The 12,567-nt window shown below is 59.2% G+C and overlaps 1 protein-coding gene across 1 annotated transcript in view; it reads right to left on the bottom strand.

Moving 5' to 3' along the window:
- The window catches only part of SCARB1 (scavenger receptor class B member 1), a 51,939-nt gene that overhangs the window by 10,228 nt on the left and 29,144 nt on the right, over nt 1-12,567 (bottom strand). The window contains exons 4-8 of the mRNA XM_090290825.1: nt 10,184-10,387; nt 9,807-9,902; nt 8,011-8,126; nt 6,276-6,442; nt 2,139-2,257 (exon numbers count right to left, since the gene is read on the bottom strand). Of these exons, the coding sequence (XP_090146951.1) occupies nt 2,139-2,257; nt 6,276-6,442; nt 8,011-8,126; nt 9,807-9,902; nt 10,184-10,387 (702 nt within the window). The remainder of the gene's footprint in view (nt 1-2,138; nt 2,258-6,275; nt 6,443-8,010; nt 8,127-9,806; nt 9,903-10,183; nt 10,388-12,567) is intronic.

Genomic DNA, 12,567 nt, shown 5'->3' with positions numbered 1-12,567 from the left:
GCTGCTGGCACACTGGCCCAGGGCGGGTGTCTGGGACCTGGATTTCACGAGGGCTCCCCTTGCCCCTGGCAGATAAGAGGGGCTCTCTGTGCGGGATGGTTTGCTGACACCTGCTGTCCTTTGGGGGAGTAGGGGATTTGGGGACCTGCTGGGCAGAGGGGGCCTAAGGGACCAGCCCCCCCAATAGCATGGGCGCCGAGTCTCATGGCTTCCCTGGTGGCTGACATGTCACACGTGTGCCTCACTCGGGGCTGGAGGAGTTACACGTGGCCTGAGTCCCCGGACTTCAGCCCGTGGGCCTCTCCCTCTGTGGCTGGGCTTCGTGTCCTTCCACTGGATGAGAGCATGGCCCTGACCCCGATGACACGCTGAGTCCCGTGAGCCTTCCTAGCAAGTCACTGACCCGGGGTGGCCTTGCTGGCAGCCCTCGTCCACTCTCCACAACAGCCTGCATCCTGCGTCTGCGCTCAGGCCCTCCCTCCTGTCCTCGGCTCGTCCCTACAGCTGCAGGCAGCACGTCTGTGCTGCCGAAGCCCTGCCTGCTGCCTGCGCCTCAGAGGACAGAAACGCAGCCCGGGAGCCCGGTGCTGCACATCCCCCCGGCCCCGGACTCAGGGGCAGCTTCCACAGGCCTCCTGTTCAGGGGCCAATGCCTCGCAGACCACACACTGTCCCCACAATCACCTCCCGAAGAGCCCCGAGCAACAGGAAGGAAAGGCCTCGATCTCTCCCCGCCTGCCTCGCAGACCTGCACAGGGAGGAGAGGGCGGCCTGCGGCTGCTGCAGCAGCTGGGAGCGTCCCTCTGGCCTCGGGCCTCCCTCCCTGCCGTTTCCCAGCGTTGGGGGCGGGGGAAAGCCACCCACTAAAGTGAAAGTCACCAGTGAGGACAGACAAGAGGCCTGGCTCCTGCTGGAGTTGCCCAGGAGCAGCGGAGAAAGAGGCCGTGCAGCCTAGCGCTGAGAGAGGAGGTGGGCAGCCGTCTGCCAGCTTCTCAAGACTGGTTAAAATTCGGGGTGAGGGCTGGGCGAAAGGGGACGGGGTTAAGAAGCACAAATGGCAGTGACAGAACAGTCACGGGATGTCATATCCGGCACTGGGAATAGAGTCAATAATGCTGTACTAACAATGTCCACTTAATTAATTAATAGCAAGCAAGGCAATATTCACTAGAGGGTATCGCAGGGCAGCACAGAGGGGCGTTCGGAGAGCTGTGTTTGCGTTCAGCTTTCTCCCTCACTCACCCTCAACCCGCGTCAAAGCCGCAGTGACGGAGGTCCTGGGCCCCTGAGCTCCCTGCTATGGTCCTGTTGATGACCAAGAACTCCCCACAAAGCCAACAACCCCGTCTGCTACCTGTGTGGCTCAGCCGACCTGGGCTGCAGTCTCCCCGCCCCCCACGGCACGGGAGTGGCTGTGCCCACCTCCCAGATCACCGTGCAAGCCCAGTGAGGTGGCGCACGTGCCTGGGTCCCCGTGAGCCCAGTGACAAGCGTGCGCAGCCACAGCTGACTTCACCAGCCTGGGTCTGGGGCCGGGGCCCGCAGGTGAGGCCGTGGCTAAGAAGCACACGGGAAAATGGTGTGAAGCATTAGGCCAAAAAGCTTCAGGGAAGGCCCGTGGGGGTGCCCGCGAGTCCACTCAGGAGACAGAAACCCACTGAATTTTAAAATCAACAGTAGCCACCCTCAAGTCCAAAAGGGCACATTTTACAGGGAGCAGAGATGCTGAGGGAAGAGGTAATGGCTAAGGATGCCGCCACGGGGGGCCACCGTGCCGGTGTGAGGCCCTCCTGTCCCCACCCTCACCCCCAACTTATCTACAAGATGTTCCAGGCTCTCGTTGGAACCTCAAGATCTTTACAGCTGCCTCGAGGTAATCTGCAGGCTGATAACGCCTAATTAATTTACTGTCTTATGGTCCTGTTACAGACACAAGTCCCTATGAAGCGATAATAAAGTTCTTGAACTATGGAGTCAGAGCAAAGTAGGAACCTTTGATGGCTCGATATTCTAGAAGCTCTCCAAGCCACAGAGAGCCAGGCTGCCACCCAGCACCCGCCCCCTGCCGTGTGGTGCCTGGGGCAGAGGCGGGGCCCCTGCACCCACGCGAACCCCGCAGGCTGTCGGGAGGGGCTCACCGGGTGCACGTCCAGGAACAGGGAGTGCTCTTTCTCGTTGGGGTGCAGGCCTAGCACGGCGTCCGCCAGGATGGGGTCGGCGTTGTAGAAGTGAGGGTGGGAGAGGAACAGGGGCGCATCTGGAAGGCAGAGGGCAGAGAGGGGTCAGGCAAGCAGGGTGCGTGGGCACATCCCAAGGCTTCACAGCAGGCCGGGGCCAGACACAGGGATGGACAATGAAACACAGTCCCCACCTGCAGAGCACCCCTGGGCGATGACAAGAAGCGAACGACAATCACTAGACAGAAAATCCCTCCGTGGGGTCTGAAGAGCGCCCGGGACGCACCAGGCCCTGGAACCCAGCAGGGGACATGCTCTGCGCCACAGGGACCGTAGCACGGCTCTGGCGTGGGAAGGACCGAGGAAGGAAGAGGAACGGCCGCAGGACGCCGGGCTGGGGTCAGGGCGCGGCACTCCGGGAGGGGGTGTGGCAGAAGCAAATGCAGGCGGTGGGAGCTGCATGTGGAACAGACGGTGCGTGCAGGGGAGTCACGGGAGTTGAGGACAGACACAAAGGTAAGTCGAGGCCAGATTTGAACTTGGGTGGGAGGAGAAGCACCCTGACCACCAAGCCAAGCAGCCGGACGGGCTTCTGCAGGCAACGCAGCAGCGAGCGGACAGGCTCAGGTGCGCGCGCCTGCCGCCAGGTCTCCCTGACGTCCGCGGGCGGGGAGAACACACGCCCGCCTGCTCTCGCCTAGCGGCCAGTCTGTGGGAGGAACAGCAGCGAGTGGGAACAGGGACGGACGCGGGCCCGAGTGAGAAATTCACGCCCAGAAACGTGAGGTCAAACCTCTGCACCAACGGACCGGGTGGGGGCAACGCCAGCACATGCTCGGGAGCTCAGGACAACGGACGACAGGCCTGGGGGACGACGAGTTACCGAGGACAAGCAGGAGCCTCTCCACGCTCCCGAGGATCCAGAACGGGCACGTCACAGGCCACGCGCAGACTGGGGTGGCCGGGGGCCGGGGAAGGGGGAGGGCAGTGTGACTGCTCGTGGGCACAGGGTCTCCTTTTGGGGTGCTGAGAATGTTCTGGAAGTACATAGAGGTGATGGCTGAACCAAAGGCCACTGAACTGTACACGTCAACATGGTTAATTTTACGTGAGGTGAACTTCCCCTCAAAAAGAAAAAAGAATAGGGGAAGAAAAAAAAAAACACAAGCCAGACTCCCGAGGTCTCATTCCCTAAAACAAGCTTGCCGGCCGCCAGACTGGCCTTCGTGTTTGGCCACCTCAGATGTCTGGACGCTTTCTGCTTTTCTTTGCAAAGCCGGGCATTGGTTTGAAATAAAAGCTGGGAATGTATCAATGTCCAGCCTCACTTTTCCCAGAGTCCTTCCACATCCGTTGCTGCTCTGTTTCTCACCATCAATCCACTCACCCCAGCACCCCTTCTGGTGGACCACACACCCCAGAGAACCCCCCTGTGCACACGCGCACACACACACACACACACACACACATTCTCTTATACAATGGCTTTCTTTGAACCAACAGCCATTGTTTTACTTAAATAGCTATATTTTAAAGGGGTGGGGGGACTTCCTATCTGAGCCGTAACTGGCGATTAGAAAGTAAATATAGAAATAAATACAACGGAAGCCAACAGTCACTGCACGTTCCAACTAGACACTGAGGCGCACGAGGCTTTGACCCTGGACCTGCTGCTCCCCTATAAACACGCGGGTGAGTGTGGGAAAGGCATTCGAGCCCTCCCAGCACCAACAAAAACTTCTCCTGGAGTCGTCAGGAAGACAGAACGAGAACAGGAGACAGAGCCCCCCCCCCCCCCCCCCCCCCGTCATGCAGGTCAGCGCTGTTGAAAGCTGGCTCCCTGCACCTTTGACACAGAGGGGCGTCCCACAACTTGGAAAACCCCATCTCACATCCTCCCCTCCATACCACGAAAGGAGCCCATCAGAGCAAACACGAGGACCCCATCTTCACAGGTGGCAAAAAACTGGGACCCTCGGTGTGGGAGGTGGTCACCAAGCCAGGCCCTTGAGAGGCGGTGAGTCTCACCAAGCCCCCCAGCCATGCCTCCAAGGCCAGGGGAGACGGGGGTTGGCTGGGCCCGTCTGCCCTCGCCTGGCCTGGCTCCAGACATTAAGCCCACTTGGCTTTTTAACAGCAGGAATGCGTTTCTTTCTCTTATTTCCAAACAGACAGAGAGAGTCCCGCCCAGGTTAAAAGTGCTAATTAATTTATAGCTTAATGGCACAATGAGCCAGATCTAACTGCCCAGGGTGATTATAGATTACAACGAAGGGGTTCTTTCTGTTGGGCAAGTCCGAGGCCCTTACTCAGTGCAGAGGTTTGAGGAGAGAGAATTCTCTGGGTCTAAGACATTTTCAAGACCTGGAATGGGAGATACATGGGTATTTCTTATCTTCAGATAAAATGCCCCAAAACGTAGAAACAGATAAAGCAGAGGACACACACAGATTGCTCCCAGTGGCACTAAAACAACATTCAGTAAACAAGAAACTCAGATGCCCGTGAACAGTAAGAGAGGTAAGGAAACTGAGGTGTCCCCAGGAGGGAATACTATGCGGCCCTGAAGAAGGCGCCTACGGCCCCCACAGCAGCAGCGGTGCACCGCACCAATGTGACCGTGGGAGCAGGTGGCCAGGGAAAACGGGGATGCGCTTTCTGGGTCCTTTTTTACACAAAGACCACGGCAGGCGAGGCTGTGGCACTCCAAGTCAGGCCAGTGACGAGGAGGGGACATGGGCTGTCTGGGGCTGCACCTGTTCTGCTTGTTGGTCAAGATGCTGGTCACTGTTGGGAGTGTCGCACTGCATGTGCCGTTTGGGCACCTGTCTGTCTGTTTATCCGACATAACAGGAGAAGCCTGACGTAAAGAGCGCTACATTCCCTCGCGCTTTCAAAGTCCTCCCGGCAGACGGGCTCGGGCGGGCGGGGTCGTGCAGGTGTGGGGACAGCCTGTGGGGGGGCGCGGGAGGGAAGGGCCGGGAGGAGGCCCCACACGTGTGCGCGGGGAGGGGGAGGCCCAGGAGCAAGGGCTGGGACGGCGCCTGTGAGGCCGGAAGGACCCCGGGCCGCTCTCGGGAACGGCGTGCAGCAGAGCTTTCCGCGGCGGTGAAGCGCTCGCTTTGGGGGCCGGCCATCCTACACAGGGGCGTCCGAGGAACTGCCACAGCACCCCAATTTTGTCTCATTCAAGCCGGTTTCCATAGAAACAGGCGCACGAGGCCAGGGGCGCCACACGGGGCAGTCTGGAGGCCGGATCGTCCTAGGGACGCCGCACTGTGACGGGGGTGCCACCCGGAGGGGCCTGGACCAGGGGTCAGAGACTCTGGGGGTCCCAACTACGAGGGCCAGGGGGGCAGGAGGGGGGGCAGAGCCGGCCAGGCTTGCTGACCAGCTGCATGAGGGCGAGGAGAGGGGATGGGAGCTGACACCCAAGTGTCACATCGAGCGCCGGAGGCCGGTGTCTTGGGGACTGGCACTGACAACCACTGACGAGGCCAGAGAACACGGCCGGCCCGGCGGACACGTCTGGAGCAGTCAGACCAGCCTCCTTTCCTCCCGAGTGGGGAGAAGGGCCCCTGCCCCGTAGCCTCCTTTTCAAGCTACAGGTCACAGCGCGGGAGCCAGGAACGCGCCCCCCCCAGAAGTGTCCACGTCCTTGTCCCCGGAATGCGTGTGACTAGAAAAGGTGACGCAGCCCAGGGGGACTAGGCTGCTCATCAGAGCGGGCTTCACAAGAGGGGGCGTGGCCTAGAGGATCTGGTGGGCCCAGCGGGGTCCCCAGAGTCCTTACATGCCAGGAGCCAGAGAAAGAGATGTGACCGCAGGAGCGGGATCAGAGGCCTGACGTCAGACTGCTGAGCCACAGACCTGTCTGTGATCATGGCGCTCGTTCCGGGCCCCGAAGTTTGTGGGAATTTCTCAGGACGGCAACTAATAAGCAGCTTCTTTCCTTTTTTGAATTAGTTTTCTGCTGCGCTGGCGTCTGTGGCCGATGGGATTGTCCAGGTGCAGAGGACAGAATGAAGCTCACGGCCGATAAGCCGGCCCGCACGCCCCCCTCCTGCCCTCCCGTCGCCCGGCCGGGGCGGCACGTACTGAACCTGCAGGTGCTGACGTTCTGAATCCCAGACTCCCGGCACGGGCAGAAGCCCTCATTGGGCGGATAGACGGACCCGTTGGCAAACAAGGTGTCGGGGGCCTTGAAACGAAAGATGGGGATGCCTTCGAACACCCCTGCCTCCTTGTAGACGAGCTTCATGGACCTGCAGGGGACAGACAAAGGGGAGGGTGACCCCAGGAACACAGCGCTGCCTCCCCCGGGTCCCAGCAGCCACCACACCCCCACCGAACACTGCAGTCGCTTGCAGTCCTGTCCATGGAAGATCCGGGGCCCAGTGCCCGCCTGCCCTGCCCTGGACCCCACAGCCTCCTCGCTCGTCCTCCAACATGCCCCTCCTGCCCCCGGGCCTTTGGATCTGCTGCTCCTGGAGCGTCCTTCCCTCGGGTTCAGCCGCCACCCTCGGGTGCAGCACCGTGCCCCACACCCATCGCCGTCCCCGTCCCCGCTGCTGCAGTTCGCAGAGGCACGGCCGCACTTGGGTGCAGAACAGACCTGCGCTGCTCACGCTGTGGGACCAGGGCAGCCACTCATCACATGTGGTCCCAGGGCCCCTGAAACGGGGGCGTCCGCGCGGGAATGCACCGTTAGTGCAGAACACACCCCAGGTTTCCAGAACGTGGCACCAACAGAAACGTAAACTGTTTCTTCAATAGCATTTCACGCTGTCTACAGCGGCGTGGAAGTGTGTGGCACATACTGGGGTCAAACAAAGCGCGTCATTAAAATGAGGCTCACTTATTTCCCGCTACCCCTTTGAGTGCAGCCGGGAGTATATTTAAAATTGAGAGTGGGACTTGTGCGGCACGTTTTTACCAGACAGCATCAGCCTGGCCGGTGGGATTACACTGATGCTCACTTTCCTCACTTGGATGGGACTGTGGTTACGAAAATATCCTTGTTTCTAGAAAACACCCACTGACGTACGTAGGTACCCAACCTGCTCTCAGATGGCCCAGGAAAAGTCTACCCCGAGAGAGAGAGAGGCAGGAGAGAAGCCCCCGTGACGCTGCGGGGAGCGGGGTGAGGGGCTGACTGCACTTTCCCTGCAGTTTTTCTTGGTTGAAATTTCCACTCGTACAACATGCGCACACGCAGAACATGGTCTCTTCCCGCTTTGACGCTCCCTGGGGCTCGTGGGCCTGCGTGCCCCAGCCAGGGCCGAGCTCCCAAGGATCAGGGACCTGGCCCATCCTGTCACTGCCGTGTCCCCAGCACCTCGCACAGAGGGGCTCCAAAAGGTCCGCTGGGAAAGCAGAGGACTCCAAGTTCACAGTGGAGAAGTCCCACGGGAAGGAGCACACAGAGGACCCACAGGAATGGTTCCACCCAAGCCGACCTCCGGGGCTGCGACTCCGAAGACTGGGGGGCCAACATAGAAGCAACCAGATGTCTCAGCACCCAGATGGAATGAGGGCCGCCAGACGGCGCCCCAGGGAGCGACCGTGCCCCTATTTCACAGCCCCTGGCCACCTGCATGGTTTCCTGCCTGCCACCAATGCCCGCCCAGCACCTGCCAGCAGCAACGCCCTGCAAGAGCAGCAGCCGCAGGGGACTGCCTCTTCAAGGTGCCACCAGAGAGCATCCAAGGGGGTGTGGGGGGCTGGTGAGGACACGGGGAGCCGCACTCCTTCCAAGAGACGACAAAAGCCACTTGTTTAGGCCACAAAGCAAGCAGACCTCCATGTCCAGGAGGCCCAGGGTGCTGCTTACCGGCAGGCCTCCGGGCTGTAGAACTCCAGCGAGGAATTGGGGGTCATAAACGGCGCCCACATCTGCCCGGCTGTGCCGTTGATCATGTTGCACTGATCCGAGTGCCAGAAGTTGACCTGCGGGGAAGCATTCGGGCACAGCGCTCAGGAGCCTGCGGCGCAAGCACCTGTCTGGGCTCTGCGTCACCGGCCAGAGCGGCGGCGTCACAGGCCAGGCCCCAGGGGGACGGCACCACTCAATCCCCAGCACCGTCCCTGGACAGAAGCCAGGCCCCTCAGAGAGATGGCCCAGCCCAGTGGCAGGAAGGACGCTGGAATGTGCGGCCTGGCCGGGGACTCAGTTACTGCATCTGTAAAATGGGCCTGTGAGCCACATACCCAAGGCCACAGCAAGCGGGTGAGGTGGAAGACGGGACACCAACACCCTCCCCTCTCAGAGAGGAGGTCACCGGACACTCCCTAAAACCCACGCAGGTAGCAGATGGCACACGGAGGGAAATATTTAAACTCCAGGAGAGCTCCAAACAGTCGTGGCCTCTGGCCAGGGAAACCGGACAGAGGGAAACCAGCCGCCTCTCTTTCCATCCTCAGCCCTGGCAGCGTGTGGTTCATCCCCGAGCACGTGTGTTTTTACACGGGAGAAAGAAGCCAGAGGGAACTCCGACACCTCCACGAAGCACAGTTCTGAGCGGGGATGAGGGGGCCCCCCGCTGCTCTGGGCACTGGCCAGGGTGGACTCTGTCCGATGAGCAGGTGAGCACTCGGTGGGTGTGGACAACGATCACGCTCGTGCACAGCGGGGAAAGGCCCCACAGCGTAAAAAGCAGGCGCAACCCCATGATTTCACCACGTCCAAAGAAGAAAAAGCCCGCCAGCGCTCTGTGCGCGTGGAGGTAGAGGGACAGGAAGGCCATCTCGCTGCTGATAACTGTGGGTTTCCTCTGTGGTTCGGGGCGGGGTCACGCCGGGTACGAGAGATAAAAGGGGTTTTACATCTGTCTCCATTATTCCATTTTTGAATGCCTCCTTGTGCTTCGAATGTAATCTTACTTACTGTCTTCCTCACAACGTCTTTTAATGCAATGGACGGCTATAGCCTCAGTGTAGTCTTTTCGAAATGTTTTCGTGAACTAGGAACCACAGGGCAAAGAATGAGATCTTACCATTTGCAACAACGTGGAGAGACCTCAGGGGCACTGCGCTCAGCAAAGTAAGTCAGACAGAGGACACATTCCACGTGTACGTGGTGTCTCAAGAACAACAGAAATGAACGGACGAATGAAACAGACTCACAGACACAGAGAACACAGACTGCCGGCGGCCTGGGGCCGGGGGCTGAGAGGACAAGGGGACGTGATGAAGAGTACGAATTGGCAGTCACAGAACAGTCACGGGGATCGAAGTCCAGCACAGGGAATAGAGTCACTAACACTGTCCTAACTGTGGTGCCAGGTGGGTGCCGGCAACAGCGGGGTCCCCCTTTGTAAAGTAGATGACTGTCTAAGCCCTCTGCTGTGCACTGAAACCAACACAAGGTACCGCTGACCATCAACTGTAACTGAAAAGAACACAAGAAAGAAACTTGGCCCCTAATATGTCCCTGGTGCTAAATACACACAGCTGCCCTGCCGTGCCCACCTGCCCACCGGGACCCCAAGCGCTGAGCCCCAACCACAGGTGACATCCCCAACCCGGCGGGTCCTCCCTCGCGGACGCCACCGCCCTCCGGGTTTTAAGCGGAGGAAGGTGTGCTGGGCGGTGGCCCGGGCGGTGCCCACCGTCCCCTCCAGCTCTCACCTTGCTGAGCCCATTCCACTTGTCCACGAGATGGATCCGGCTGAAGTTTTTGATCCCCGTGAACACGGTGAAGAGCCCAGAATTGGAGTTGTTGAGCTGTGGACATGGCAGAGACACCGATTGTCTAAGTTCAACCCCAAGCATTCCAGCTGAGCCTGGATCAGACTGCAGCTGAATCCATCCTTAGAGTCTTCAGTTACATGAGCCGATGACTCCTCTATTTTACTGAGGCCACTGTGCGCTAGGTTTTCTGCCATTTCCCACCCACAGCCCCCAGGCCCCCAGCCAGCTCCAAAAGCCAGCTGGTAACTGGTTTCCAGGATGTGCTGATGGAGGATGAGCCACAAGCCCTGAACTTCTCACTGGGCCATACTTACCTCAGCAAATAACCCGAACTTGCCCTTCACGGGTAACATGCCTGGGAAGTACTTGTTGACGAAGTTCATGAGGGGGTCATCATAGCCCCACATGATCTCGCCCACCGTGCGGTTCATGAAGGCGCGCTGGCCGAGCGTGGTGAATGCCAAGGTCGTGAACAGCTTCAGGCTCATAGGCTTACTCTCCATCATCATCGCTGCGGTCTGCAGAGCAAGGGGACGGCGCGGGTCGGAGGCGGGACATAGCTAGTCCATCCCCCCGGACCCGAAGCCAGGCCGCAAGGCCAATAGTCCACCCAGGGAAGGCTTTGGGCCAAGGAAGGGCCCCTGCAGTGGGAATGAGGGAACCATTCTGATCCTCTAGTAACAGGACCACGTGTGCTCTCGGATTCATGCTAAGTAAGTCTACCCCCGGACCCCACAGGCAGACACGTGGCACGGGCCTGGCCAATCAGAAACCTCCCTCCCTCCAGCAGTGATTGGTCCGGAAATGTGAACGTGGCCCAGTCAGAGCCAACGAGCCACAAGGAACAAGCTTCTGGCGTTGTGGGGTCGAGAGGGAAGGTCCCCCTACTGGCTTTGAACCTGGGATGTGCAAGGCTGTAGCCCCCAGATGAGCCAATCTGCCGGAGCATAAAACCAACACGTCCGGATCAAGCCGCACCTGAGCCCAGCCCAACCCCTGCCCTTCCAGTAACAGGAGCCCATCAATCCCCTTCCTGCTGACGGAAGTTTGGAGAACCTCTTACTCGCACCTTGAGAAAAAAGAATTCCTAGTGAAGTCTCCGCCCCACCCCCTTGTCATCTCTCCCGAACAATGAGCATCCCACACGTCTGCTCTACCCAATATCTAGGTGCTTAACACACAGGAGCTCTCCTCCTTTTTGCTTTCCTCTGCAGATACCGTCTCGGCACTTGGTTTACTTTCTTACGGGTGCCCCGGCCCGAAGCCAGCCTCCAGCTGCAGCAAAGTGCACACAGCCAGCGCTTCCTAAAGCCCAGGCTACCGCGGGCCGGTTCCGCAGGAACTCACCAGGGCCTCTCGGACATTAGTAATTTTTTAAAGGTCATAAACACACCATTTTTGAAAATCACAAGAGGACAAAATAGAACGGAAGGCCCTGCCAACCCCTGCCTTCCTCTTCCCGGCCCCTCCCCCGAGGCGGCCCCAGCTCTGGGCCCATCGACAATCCCCCAGAGACGGCGTACACCCGAGGCAGCCCGCCGCCTCTGTCCCTGTGGTTCTCTTACATTTTTAAAAGATTGGGGAAAACCAAAGGAGTATTCCAAGCAACACGAAAACCATGGGAAACTCACATTCCTGTGACCACAAAGTAAAGTTTTATTGGAACGTGGCCCTGGCCGCTCATTTACACGCCGTCTCTGACTGCGTTTGTGCTGTGATGACGTAGCTGAGCAGCTGTGACAGAGCCCGCGTGGCCCTTAAAGCCACAGGTGTTGGCTGCCCTCTGCCGAGTCTGCCCACCCAGGCCGAGGCGCAGAAACGCGCGTGTGTGTGAGTGGGGTGTGCATGCGTTTCTCCTTTAAAAGTACTCACTGGTAGCACCATCCGTGTGCTCTGCATCTTGCTTTTCCTCTGCTTAGGTACACCTTAGGGACTGCTCTGTGCCACACCCTGCGGCCCTGCCTCTTTTCCTGGCTGTATACTATTCCACTGGTGCTCCCAGTGGCTCACAACGTAACTCCGCATTGAGGTTGTTTCTAGACGTTCGCTCTGACAATACTGCTGAAATGACCGTCCTTGAGTATAAACGTCTTTGCCCATGCGTGCTATTCTATCGAAAGGCCAAATTCCTACCCATGACATTCCTGAGGTCAAAGGCCTGTGCCATTTATACTGACAGTCGCTGCACTCCTGACGACTGTCTGTGAGGGTGTTTCCAGAACATTCACGAGCCCCGGCGGTGGTCACGCAGCGTCAGCCAGCCAGCCTGCTCGGCGGGGAAAGGGACCTCACTGCCAAACCGTGCGAGTCCAGCTCTGAACAGCATGGCTGCACTTCCTGGCGCGTCCTCTGCCCTCCCACCCAGGGGACCCGCCAGCTGAGTTCACCTGACCCAGAGCTCGGCCCAGGGCCGGGCACCGAGCCAGCACCCGACGAGCCACGAACGGGCAGACAGAGGATCGGACGCAGGGCTGAGCGTCACAGAGGGTGGGCTCCTGACTCAGCCTTCATGGGTCCCAAACCCTAGCCTGCTACGTATTAGCTGAGTGGCCTTGCCTAAGCATGTTTCAGATTTGCAGACCGAAAAGAGAAAGACAATGACTTTGGTCAGCACCCCGAAAACAGCCAGTAGATGTACCCCGGGGACACTCACTGGGCTGAGAGTGTGGCCCCATAAGCCACTGGCTGCCCCCTCGAG

This window comes from Furipterus horrens, unplaced genomic scaffold (assembly GCF_987537825.1).
Source record: "Furipterus horrens unplaced genomic scaffold, mFurHor1.1.pri manual_scaffold_11, whole genome shotgun sequence".
Taxonomy (NCBI): domain Eukaryota; kingdom Metazoa; phylum Chordata; class Mammalia; order Chiroptera; family Furipteridae; genus Furipterus; species Furipterus horrens.
The sequence above is the reverse complement of the archived record's forward strand: the minus strand, read 5'-3'. Positions and strand labels throughout refer to the sequence as shown.